At 44.0% G+C, this 12,972-nt stretch overlaps 1 protein-coding gene across 2 annotated transcripts in view; it reads left to right on the top strand.

The window, feature by feature from the left end:
* il11ra (interleukin 11 receptor, alpha) overlaps positions 1-12,972 on the top strand; it is a 45,333-nt gene that overhangs the window by 27,288 nt on the left and 5,073 nt on the right. Inside the window, exons 8-11 of one of the 2 annotated variants that reach the window (XM_051909337.1) lie at positions 1-148; positions 8,555-8,644; positions 9,863-9,965; positions 10,063-10,142. In XM_051909337.1, coding sequence (XP_051765297.1) covers positions 1-148; positions 8,555-8,644; positions 9,863-9,965; positions 10,063-10,141 — 420 coding nt within the window. In that variant the 3' untranslated portion in view covers position 10,142. Of the gene's footprint in view, positions 155-8,554; positions 8,645-9,862; positions 9,966-10,062; positions 10,143-12,972 lie in introns of both variants that reach the window. The other variant, XM_051909336.1, reaches the window with a different exon arrangement.

Here is a 12,972-nt window from a genome sequence, read left to right as displayed (position 1 = left end):
CTGGAGACTGAGGAGAACACGAGTCTAAAGATCATGGACGCTCTAGTGGGTCACCTGCACCAGATCCAGATCAGAGCTCAGGATGCCCTGATCAACCACAGCCAGTGGAGTGAATGGAGTCATGTGGTGGAGGCCCGGCCGTGGATTGGTCAGAGTCAGTCAACACACACACGCACACATACACACACACACACACACAAAACACACCTCACACTTAAACACTCAATAACAAATGTAACCAATGTAATTTAAAAATACAATCCTTACAGTTAATGTTACAGTTAAAGGTGCAGTAAGTGATTTTTGAAAAATGCTGTTGAAAGTGGATCGGACTGAGCACCAAAACACATGTGTAGCCAATCAGCAATAAGGGGTGTATACACTCATGATGGGGGAGGAGAGAGCTCAGTGCACGAGACAGACATTAACAGAACGACTATAGAAAGAGAGAGATGGCAGAGAAAAAACAAAAGAGGAATATGCCAGGGGAATATAACCTTAAAAATAAGGGTTACGAACAGGCAAGAGGTTAATATCATTAATATCATAGAAACTTTCCAGCCCTGGAGAGACCTTAAGGAGCAAGAAAGCCTGAAAACAGACGCAGAGGTTACTTTATTTCTTTTTGATATAAACAGACGCAGAGGTTACTTTATTTCTTTTTGATATGTGAGTAATGTTGGTTTTGCTGTGTTTCACGGAACTAAAATATGCTGTCTTTTGCTTAAATATACTTGTGTGTCATCTTCCCTTGTTTGTTCATTTGCATTATTATTATTATTATTATTATTATTATAAGCTTGGAACATTTAAACCTCATCCACCGCCCGTTTCAAGCATCGGCTGTGTGTCCGAAAAGTGAGATAATATACTCCTAATATATCTTTTTTTTTCTTTTGGTTCCCCTTTTAGTGATCGCTATAACTCTATAACTCCTTGTCAAATTTGTAATATATCAGTTACTTAGACTATCGCGTTATGTAGGAAGAGGTTCATGAAAACTGTGTTTGTTTTTTGGGGGGGATGGAAGGGATGACTGCCATCGAAGGAGTAGTGGAGCTAAATAACGTCTCGGTTACATATGTAACCCTCGTTCCCTGAAGGAGGGAACAGAGACGTACGTCAGTAGTGACCGATGAATTGGGATATCGCTAGAGAGCCCTATCAGCTTAGAGTGAACTACAACAGGCCAATGGAGTTGGCGTGCGATATTTACATAATGCGCACCGCCCCCGCCAGGTGGTATAAATAGGGGAGCAGATGCCATCACACTCTGTTTTTCGCTGAGGAGACAATCTAGTCCGCACTACAGCGAGGGTACAGCAACTGTGGCGACGGGACGTACGTTCCCTTTCAGTCGGTCACGTTCGACGTACGTCAGTAGTGACCGACGAATTGGGATCCCAAATAAAGCGCCACAGTATGAACCCCTTCCAGTGCCCAGCGCAAGCTCTAGCCACCTGGCGCACCAGTGGGACGGGGAAGGGGGCGAGCTTACGCCGAGAGAGTCTACTACTGTTCCGACATACCCACTAAGTAAACTAGACTACACTGGGGAAGCGAACCCGTAGGGGACGCTGCGGAGACCACTACCCACCCGTAGGGGAGGAATTTACGTGGACAGTACACATATGGACTGGCCGTGGGCAGTACGCATATGGAGTCCCTGGGATGGCTCCACCTGGGTAGGGGGAGACTCAACTGACAGATGACAGCAGAGCTGGCTCTGCTAGGGAAAGACACGGGCTCACCGTAGGGAGTTGACCGTGGACAAATACACACATGGGACCACTCACGTGGAGGGGTCGCGACATGTGGAACCCAGCCAAACGTCAACGTCGGTGACGGAGGTTTGGCCTGGCATCAGACACTCCGCAATGTCCGAGCCGAAGGGGGAGGCGGAGGAACTCGACAGGGTTCGCCAAGCGGGGAACTCGACTGGAGTAAAAAAGATGCACGTATCCGGCCCAGGGGGCGGGAGTGGCATTGCAAGCCGACACTAGAATGGGCTCTTTGCGTCTACCGGCTGTTGGAAGTGAGTACACGGGAAGATACCGGTTCTACACGAAGGCTATAGAATCTAGCGAACGTGTTAGGTGTCGCCCAGCCCGCAGCTCTACAGATATCTGCCAGCGAGGTGCCGTGCGCCAGCGCCCAGGAAGAGGCCACTCCTCTGGTGGAGTGGGCTCTCAACCTGAGCGGGCAAGGCACGCCCTGGGACTCATATGCCAGGGCGATGGCGTCCACTATCCAGTGGGCCATCCTCTGCTTGGAGACAGCCTTTCCCTTCTGCTGGTCTCCGTAACAGACAAAGAGCTGATCTGAGGTCTTGAAGCTTTGCGTTCTATCCACGTACAAGCGCAGAGTGCGGACGGGACAGAGCAAAGCTAGGGCTGGGTCTGCCTCCTCCGAAGGCAGCGCTTGCAGGTTCACTACTTGATCTCGAAAGGGAGTGGTAGGAACCTTGGGCACATATCCAGGCCGGGGTCTCAGGATAACGTGAGAGTCACCGGGCCCGAATGCATTTGTTGCAGCGATAGCGGCAACATACACCTTGAGGGTGGAGGGAGACAGCCTTCGCTCCAGGCCCTCTTGCAGAAAGGAAAGCACGGTTCCGACCGAACATGATCGGGGGTCCTCTCGCACTTGTTGAGAGGAACACCATTCGACGAACAGGTTCCACTTCAGCGCGTGAAGGTTCCTCGTAGAAGGAGCTCTAGCGGAAGTGATAGTGTCTGCGACCGCTTGCGGGAGATTACTCAGAACCTCCATCAGTAGACCACCCTGATGGTTGATGTACGCAATGGCCGCAGTGCTGTCCGAGCGGACCAGTACGTGCTTGTCTGTCAACAGCTCCTGGAAGCGGCCCAGTGCAAGACGTACTGCTAGCAACTCGAGGCAATTGATATGTCAATGCAGTTGGGGCCCCGTCCACAGACCCGATGCTGCATGCCCGTTGTACGTGGCTCCCCACCCCGTGGAGGAGGCATCTGTGTGGACCACAGCATGCCTGAACACTTGTTCGAGGGGAACTCCCGCCCGCAGGAATGAAGGGTCCGACCACTTGGTGAGGGTGCGACGGCAGTTCGGTGTCATGGGGACACGGAATGTACCGCACTGCCACGCCCATCTCGGGACCCGGACACGGAGCCAGTGTTGAAGCGGCCTCATATGAAGCAATCCGAGCGGTGTGACTGCGGCTGCGGATGCCATATGCCCCAGGAGCCTCTGAAAGAGTTTCAGTGGGGCCGCTGTCCTGCGCTTGAGCGTACTCAGGCAGGTCAACACTGACTGGACGCGCTCCTCGGTGAGGCGCGCAGTCTGGGCGACCGAATCCAGTTCCATACCGAGATAAGAGATCCTCTGCCCGGGGGAGAGTTTGCTCTTGTCCCAGTTGACCCTAAGACCCAACCGACTGAGGTGAGCTAACACCATGTCCCTGTGTTCGCACAACTGCTCCCGCGAGCTGGCCAGGATGAGCCAGTCGTCGAGGTAGTTCAGGATGTGAACGCCCCGTTCCTTGAGCGGAACAATGGCTGCCTCCGCAACCTTCGTGAAGACGTGGGGCGACAGGGCCAGCCCGAAGGGTAGGACTTTGTACTGATATGCCCGACCCTCGGACGCAAACCGTAGGAAGGGTCTGTGACGAGGCAGAATCGAGACATGAAAGTACGTGTTCTTCAGGTCGATCGCTGCAAACCAATCCTGGGGACGGACCCATTCGAAAATGCGCTTCTGCGTAAGCATCTTGAACGGCAGCCTGTGAAGGGACCGGTTCAGGACACACAGATCCAGGATTGGCCGTAGCCCACCGCCCTTCTTCGGTACAATGAAGTAGGGGCTGTAGAACCCTGACTTCATATCGGCTGGAGGGACCGGCTCGATTGCATCCTTCGCCAGGAGGACAGCAATCTCCACCTGGAGAACAGGTGCATTGTCCAGGGACACCTGAGTGTAGTGGACACCCCTGAAGACCGGGGGACGGCAGGCGAACTGAATCGCATAGCCGAGTCTGATAGTGCGAATGAGCCAGCGGGACGGGCTGGGGAGCGCTATCCAGGCTTCCAGACACCGAGCCAGCGGGACCAAAGGCACCACAGACGCACCGGGGGTGGGGCAGCGAAGCAGAGTGCTGGAACCCGACTCGGACGGCGCAACAGCCCGAAGTGGGTTCAGACTCTGCGAGGTGACAGTGTGAATGGGAGACAGCTGGGGGGCGGCCTCGACCATCACACTGGGACCTGCTGGCGAAGTGAGAGTGGGCTGCGGGGCAAGGCGTGGCCTCGCGTGCTGACAGCCGCAGTCTCTTGTGACCTGGAGGATTGGGAAACTGCTCTTTTTGTAATGAAGTGGGTACCGCTGGACTCCGGAGAGCCAGCGGCGGGACAAACAAATTCACAAATTCCCCCTGGCCCTCCTCCGGGGGTGGGAGAGACGATGGAGTCCTCTCCCGAAGAGCAGGAACCTTCCCCTCCAGGTCGCCCGTCTCAGGGTCGCGACTTTCTCGACCTCTTGCCACCTGGCTTGGCCTGAGCGGGCTGGGCGCCGCGTCCGCGACCGGCACCCTGCTGTTTGGCTGGTGTCGGCTGCTGCTTTGCCGTCTTAGCAGTGGCGGAGGACGACGCAGGCGGGCGCCCTCGGCGACAAGCGGGCTGAGGCTGTGCGGCCGGCGGCGGGGTGGAGGCAGCAGCGGACCGCCGGGGCAGGACGTGTTTGATAGCCTCAGCCTGCTTCTGGGCGGCAGAGAACTGCTGGGCGAAGCTCTCTACCGCGTCGCCGAAAAGGCCGACCTGTGATATGGGGGAGTCCAGGAACCGATACTTGTCGGTATCTCTCATATCAGCAAGGGTCAGCCACAGGTGGCGTTGCTGGACCACAAGCGTGGCCATCGCCTGACCAACAGAACGTGCCGTCACCTTAGTCACCCGGAGGGCGAGGTCCGTGGCGGCACGCAGCTCCCCAAGCAGCTGCTGGTCAAGACCTCCCTGGGGCATTTCCATCAACGCTTTTGCCTGATGAACTTGCAAAAGGGCCATGGCATGCAGGGCCTAGGCGGCCTGTCCACAGGCTCTGTAAGCTTTCTCTGTCAAACCTGACGAGAATTTACAGGCCCGGGATGGGAGACGCGGCTCACCGCGCCAGCCGGAGGCCGTTGGACACAGTTGCATCGCAACAGACCTCTCGACTGGGGGAATCCGCGTATATCCCCTAGCCTCCCCGCCATCCAGGTTGGTGAAGGCGGACGAGGGACCAGGTCTCGCACGAACGCTATAGTGCATCCGCCAGGACCTGGTCACCTCATCATGCACCTCCGGGAAGAATGGCATCGGGGCGGGGCGCTGGGGACCAGCACGGGCCGCCCCGAGGTACCAATCATCGAGCCGAGAAGGCTCGGGACACGGTGGAGGATTCCAGACGGGCTCGGACAACGCTACGGTCCCGGAGGGAGGTAACGCAGCCGAGTCCTCATCTGCCGAGGACTCTTGCTCACCTTCCGATGCCGCGATCGACATGCGGTCATCCGCCGGTGCACCGAAGGAAACGGCTGGTCGCTCCGTAGAGGGACCAGCACGCTCGATCGGCAACACCACCGGTTGCAGCGAGGTGGAGGGGACAGGGGCCCGCGGAGTGAGAACATGAACTATCCACAAAAGCTGCTTCAGGATGCTGAATGCCCAGGCACGTGATGCAGCGATTGTGGCCGTCAGCGGGGACCAATGAACGACCGCATCCAGTAACGCACAGACGAAATGACATCTTGAAAAAGACGCAGGGTTCGTCTGTGAAGCTCTTTTAGGAGGGGAAAATTCAGCTCTCTTGTGCTGAAGCACACAGGGAGTGTCACGATGTGTTCGGGTACACCACTCCCCGAACACAACGGAGGAACCGGCCCAAATCGCAACAGACAACAAGCTGGGTTTGGAAATTGTGCTGTAAAAACAGCAGTTGAGAGCTTTCAAGCTCAGGCTCCTCGGGAAGCTCGCGACCTCGCTGAAGTGCTGTCACACCAACACAAGACGCTATTTTCCTTCTCAAGGCTTGAAGAATTCACTCTGAAGTCTGAAAAGCTGGAACACAACTAGATGGCTCCGAAGCGAAAGACAGAGTGCGATGGCATCTGCGGGGGCGGTGCGCGTTATGCAAATATCGCACACCAACTCCATTGGCCTGTTGTAGTTCACTCGAAGCTGATAGGGCTCTCTAGCTATATCCCAATTCGTCGGTCACTACTGACGTACGTCGAACTTGACCGACTGAAAGGGAACAATTAGACATTCGACTTGAATTGTTATAGTAACAAATTGCTTTCACTTATTGAGGACATCATACCCTCGGCCGGTAGGCACAGCAGATTCCTCCATAGTCGTTGCTTGTGTTGCATAGCGTGTACGTAGATGTAGGGGCAGAGGCACCAAGATAGGGGTGTGATCCTTTTGGGTATAGTGTTTGTTTTTGTAATTTAAAATATCAACAGTTGTTTTCCAGAAATCGCTTACTGCACCTTTAATATGCACCAATGGCTGGTATGACATGAACAGAAATGGAAAAAATACAATTTTAAAACAATAGCTATATTTATGTGTGTAGAAATCTTAGAATTCAGTTTGTACTATAACAATAATGCATGCAGATCATATTAGTTGAAATACTAATGAAGGAATATTTTGGTAACACTTTACAACAAGGTCCTATTAGTTAATGTTAATGCATTAACTAACACTGATTAACAATGAGCAATAAATTAATCTTGGTTAATGTTAGTCAATAAAAATACAACTATTCTATGTTAGTTCAGGTCTGTTAAATTATATAAATTGAACACAATCGGTGATATTTTAATAAATATCCTGACGCATCCAAGCTTTATAATGGCAGTAAGCAAGGTTCACGAGTATGAGCTAAAGAAAGTGCCTCCATCTACATCCATCTATCATAAACATATTCCACATGACTCAGAGGGGTTAATAAAGGCCTTCTGAAGCGAAGCGATGCATTTGTGTAAAAAAAATATCCATATTTAACAAGTTAAGTAAAATGTATAGCTTCCGCTAGACCACCTTTGGTATTCTACTTATGAAGAAAGTGTAAAACTCTCGCGGTTCAAAACACTTACGCTACGTCCTACGCCTTCCCTATTCAACTTGCAGAAAAAGCTTAACTGGTGTGACGCCAGTTCCGTTTTTTTCGTAAGCTGAATACAGAAGGTGGTCTGGCGAAAGCTACATATTTTACTTCATAACTTGTTAAATATGTTTTTTTTTTTTTTTTTTTTTTTTTTTTACACAAACACATCGCTTCGCTTCAGAAGGCCTTTATTAACCCCCCAGAGCCGTGTGGAGTACACGTTTATGATGGATTGATGTGGATGGAAGTACTTTCTTCAGCTCATACTCGTTGGTCCTGTTCACTGCCATTATAAAGCTCAGATGCGTCAGGATATTTATTAATATTTCCCCGATTGTGTTCATCAGAAAGAAGAAAGTCATATACACCTAGGATGGCTTGAGGGTGAGTAAAGCTTGGGGTAATTTTCATTTGAAAGTGAACTAATCCTTTAACCTTTGTTAATGTTAGTTAAAAAATATTCATGTTAGTTCAGAAAGCATTAACTAATGTTAACAAATACAACTTTTGATCTTAATAATGCATTAGTAAATACTGAGATTAACATTAACTGAGATTAACAAATGCTGTAGAAGTATTGTTAATTGTTAGTTCATGTTAACTAATGTAGTTAACTTAATGTTAACAAATGAAACCTTATTGTAAAGTGTTACCACTTTTGATTTTAATAATATGTTTTAGTAAATGTTGAAATTAATATGAACTAAAATTAATCAATGCTTTAGAAGTATGTTTTCATTGTTAGTTCAGGTTAACTAATGGAACCTTATTGTAAAGTATTACCAATATTTCTATAATTAATTTTTTGTCACACCATAAGACCACTCAAAATAAACCATCTAGTGAAATCAACCACTCATATAGTTTTAAACAGATGCTGCTTTTAATTCACTTGCTTTTAATGCTCAATGTTTAATGCTAAATGCATATGTATGAATCAAAACCACTGTTTTTCTTGGAGAAGTGTTTCATGTACTATATATTACCCATCATATATCAAATCCTTCAGATAACTAATGTGATAATGGTGTAAATCAAATTGTGCCCAGCTAGCATGATTCTTCAGGATATTGGACTGTGTTCTAAGGCAGATATCTGATCAATCTAATAAAGGAAGATAATTATATTTAGATGCTGGCAACTCATGTTCAACAGATTTCTTTATGAAACTACACTAGTACACTACAATGGAGCTGTCTATCTATGTCAACCTTACTAAAAAAGAATATTGTTTTATCCTTGCTGGTTTTCAGAAAGTAAAAATGCATGCTGTACACTGTATGAATGCAAATTAAATGATGAGCTTTGGATCATCAAGTGGAAAACTGTTGAGGAAAACTTATTCTGACATGACTTTTGAGGGGAGCTGGTCATAAATAATTCAGAAGTAGTATAAATATATATAATTATATTTGTTTTGCAATTTTAGAGCCTTGGGAAGAGCCAACAGAATCAGTTATTTGTTGCTTTCCAAGTTTCGATACGCCATTTCCAGTGAGGACAACGGACAAGTCCCCAGGTATTTGCTTTACAGTTTCATACTCCATTAGTATTTATTTATTTAAAAATACATTGTGCAACAAATTACCTTTTTACTCATAGTAACTGAGAAGTCTTGGCAGTGAATGTTATACGCAGTCACAGATTAAACACAAAGTATAAGATGTATTTGAGATCTTAGCCAGATTGTTTTTTTCACCCCCTAAATATTATCCAGATGGTTTGGACTTGTTTGTAGTGGGTGGAGTTTTCCCCATCATCTGGCTTTGACCAATCAAAGCGTACCATCCTTCCCTAATGCAGTCATGTGGCAGACACCAACATGACTCATTCTGCTCTTCATTAGCTAACTGTTTCCAGGCCATTTATTTATAACTACTCATCTAGCATGTGTACATGCTGTACAATTGCAAGAGCTCAAGGATGGAATGAAGTAAATATATTTGACTCAAACATTTTTTGATAAATGTGTCAAAATAAATCATGTAGTGACCAAAGAAATTTAAACTAATTAGAACTTTTTTTTGAGCTTTTCAAAGTAGCCACACTTTGCCTAGAATAACTGGAGCATAAAAGCTTTTGTTCACACAGGAATGTATTCATTTCTTGAGCGCTATATGCTTAAAATGACAATATACTGTAATAATGTAGTTTATGCTTTTAGACATAGAGATTTCGAGGCAAATCAAATGAAATAACTTGTTTAACAAGAACAAGGAAATTATTATTATTGTTATTATTATTATTAAGTTTTTATGTTATTAGTTTTATAAATGTTATCCATAATACTTAAAAAAAATGTGTGTGTATATATATATATATATATATATATATATATATATATATATATATTAAAAATATTGTGTTTTGTTGTTTTTGTGTGTTTTTGTTTTGTTTTTTCTTGTTTTGTGTGTTTGTTTTTGGTTTTGTTGTTTTTGTGTTTTTGTTTTGTTTTGTGTTGTGATGTTTTTGTGTGTTTGTTTTATGTGTTGTGTTTTTTTTCTTGTTTTGTGTGTTTGTTTTTGGTTTTGTTGTTTTTGTGTTTTTGTTTTGTTTTGTGTTTTGTTGTTTTTGTGTGTTTTTGTTTTGTTTTTATTGTTTTGTGTGTTTGTTTTTTGTTTTGTGGTTTTTGTGTGTTTGTTTTGTTTTTTGTTTGTGTTTGTTTTTTGTGTTTTGTGTTGTGGTTTGTGTTTCATTGTGTTTTATTTCATTTTGTTTTGTTTTGTTTTTGCCTTAGATTCATCATTAGAGCAGAACGGAAGCCTCGGACTGTTGGTTTTATTGGGGCTGTTTGCAGCAGTCATGGTGGCTGTGTTATTAACTATCATCGTGCTTCTAGGGTGAAAATTGTGCTACATTTATCTATATTTCATAACTAAATGTATACAAATCGGTTGCAACAATATGTAAGAGATATATTAATTGTTTGTTTTATAGGGTGAGGCAAAGGAAACAAGACAATGTGAAGAAACAGGAACTGACTTCCATGGTGAAGATGAAGTCTATACCGATCTAAAGTAAGCTGGTGTAGACGTCTGTCTCCATTCTTACATTCCTTGCATCTGCTGTTTTGGCGATTGGCCCATCTTGGTTTAAACAGTCTGGAAGAGAATGCATGCTAAACGGTCCTTTTATGGTTACTATGTTGATACTTGGAGTGTATCATCAGTGTCCTGCCCTCCATTTTTATTGCATAGAAAACAAACTCAGTCAAAAATGCAGTCAACAAAACCGACTAGACTACTTCTTGACTTTTATTTAGCTTCAAGGAAGGCCAAATACACACATTTTGGGAGTGACAACTGCATTTAAACGTGGGAGTGAATCCCCTAATTTATAGTTTAGTGTGTGTACTGAATATAATAGTCACTCCTGAACTTACTGTGCTTGACATAGTCATAACCAAAGCAATGTTTTTGTATTTTGCGTCTATGAACAAGAAACAGCTTAACCCTTAACAGCTTATTATTAAAAGTAATATTAGCGACATGAGATATTTTATTGTTAGTAAATCACCATCACAAAGAGCAGTATGTGTTGTTTATGTTATTGTTGTTGAGTCACTGCCTCTAAATAGCGCGCTCTCTCTCTCTCCCTCTCTCTCTCTCTCTCTCTCTGTACTGTAGTTTAATGTGGTTTGCAGATAGACCGCAGGTCTAGTGCGAGAATGTCTGTGGAGACAGTAATTTACAAACGAGTCAAGACAAATGCCTCAGATTCTGTATTTTTCTGGCATCACACCTCAGCCAAGTTGTTCAAAAGAAAGACACTTACATTTAAAGTACATCAATTCGAGTCATATAAATGCCGATAGCAGATAACGAATTCACATTATCGTAGTGAATGCTTTGTAGAAATGGACCGATCTGTTTGCTCGAGTTAGTAACATTAATCAAGGGGGCGGAGCTCAGTGAGTGGTCAAATCACATTGAACTGAATGTGATCATTTACAAAAGAATGATCTTACATATGATTTACACAAATTGGTTTTGCTAGTGTTTATGAATGAGGCCGTACTGAAGTGATTAAACTCTCAAAAGAGGAGTGCCAATCGTATTTAGCTGCAGTGTGCTCATATAAGAACCCTGAGGCTACAAATTTTCATTTGCCATTATTGATTAGAACAAAAACTTGGCTTATTAATATTTTAGAGCAGGTGGTACATGATCCATTTACGGTAATAACTAGTTTATTGTCTACTTTATATGAGCTCTGAATGTTGTAAATTAGTAATGCTAAAAGCTGAAGACTGACGACATAAACCGCATCTGTTCAGTTTGAACTTTGCGACTTTTCATTCATCTAAATTTGTGACTCGAGTGGGAAAATGTAAACATGATGATTTATATGAGAAGCGCCTGCTCTATATTAGCCTGCAATCTTCCAAACTCTACCACATGGTGTAATAATTAATACTTGAGTGAATAATGACAGAATATTAATTTTCATTAACTCTCATGTCATTCCAAATCTGTATGCTGTTATTTATGTCTTATTATTATTATTATTATTATTTATTTATTTATTTTTTTTATGGTAAAAAGAAAAAAAAAATCATGTTTCAAAAGACATGAGTGTGGATAAACGAATTCTGAATTTTTAAATATAAAATATCAGTCAAAGCAAATAAAAAATATACAACAAAATACACTACCAATTAAAAACTTGGGGTTGGTAAGATTTTTTTTTAATGTTTTTTTTGAAAAAAGTCTCTTATATGGACACTTGTTTCCACCATGGAATAAAAAAGTAATTTTGACTTTTTATCTCACAGTTCTGACTTTTCTCTTGCAACTCTGTGAGTTGAAATCTGACAATTTGAGTTTATATCTTGAAATTCTGAGTTTATATTTCACAATTCTGGGTGTGTTTCTCGCAATTCTGACTTTTTTCTCAAAATTGTGAGATGTAAACTCACAATTGCAAGAAAAAATGTCAGAATTGTAAGATGAAATGTCAAAGGTACTTTATTTTTTATTCCATGACGAAAACGAGCTTCCATGATCTTAAAGGGTTAGTTCACCCAAAAATGAAAATTCTGTCATTTATTACTCACCCTCATGCCGTTCCACACCCGTAAGACCTTTGTTAATCTTCGGAATGCAAATTGAGATATTTTTGTTGAAATCCGATGGCTCCGTGAGGCCTGCATAGGGAGCAATGACATTTCCTCTCTCAAGATCCATAAAGGCACTAAAAACATATTTAAATCAGTTCATGTGAGTACAGTCGTTCAATATTAATATTATAAAGCGACGAGAATATTTTTGGTGTGCAAAAAAAAAAAAAAAATGACTTATATAGTGATTGCCGATTTCAAAGCACTGCTTCAGGAAGCTTTGGAGCATTATGAATCAGCGTGTCGAATCAGCCAAAGTCACGTGATTTCAGCAGTTTGGCGGTTTGACACGCGATCCGAATCATGTTTCAACACGCTGATTCATTATGCTCCGAAGCTTCCTGAAGCAGTGTTTTGAAATCAGCCATCACTATATAAGTCGTTATTTAGTTTTTTTTTGATGCACCAAAAATATTCTCGTCGCTTTATAATATTAATTTTGAACCACTGTACTCACATGAACTGATTTAAATATGTTTTTAGTACCTTTATGGATCTTGAGAGAGGAAATGTCATTGCTCCCTATGCAGGCCTCACGGAGCCATCGGATTTCAACAAAAATTTCTCAATTTGCGTTCCGAAGATTAACAAAGGTCTTACGGGTGTGGAACGGCATGAGGGTGAGTAATAAATGACAGAATTTTCATTTTTGGGTGAACTAACCCTTTAAGCTCACCAAGGCTGCATTTATTTTATCAAAGATACAGTGAAAACAGTAATATTGTGAA

The sequence above is a fragment of the Ctenopharyngodon idella genome, chromosome 10 (assembly GCF_019924925.1).
Source record: "Ctenopharyngodon idella isolate HZGC_01 chromosome 10, HZGC01, whole genome shotgun sequence".
Lineage (NCBI taxonomy): Eukaryota > Metazoa > Chordata > Actinopteri > Cypriniformes > Xenocyprididae > Ctenopharyngodon > Ctenopharyngodon idella.
This window is presented reverse-complemented; position numbering and strand designations above follow the sequence as displayed.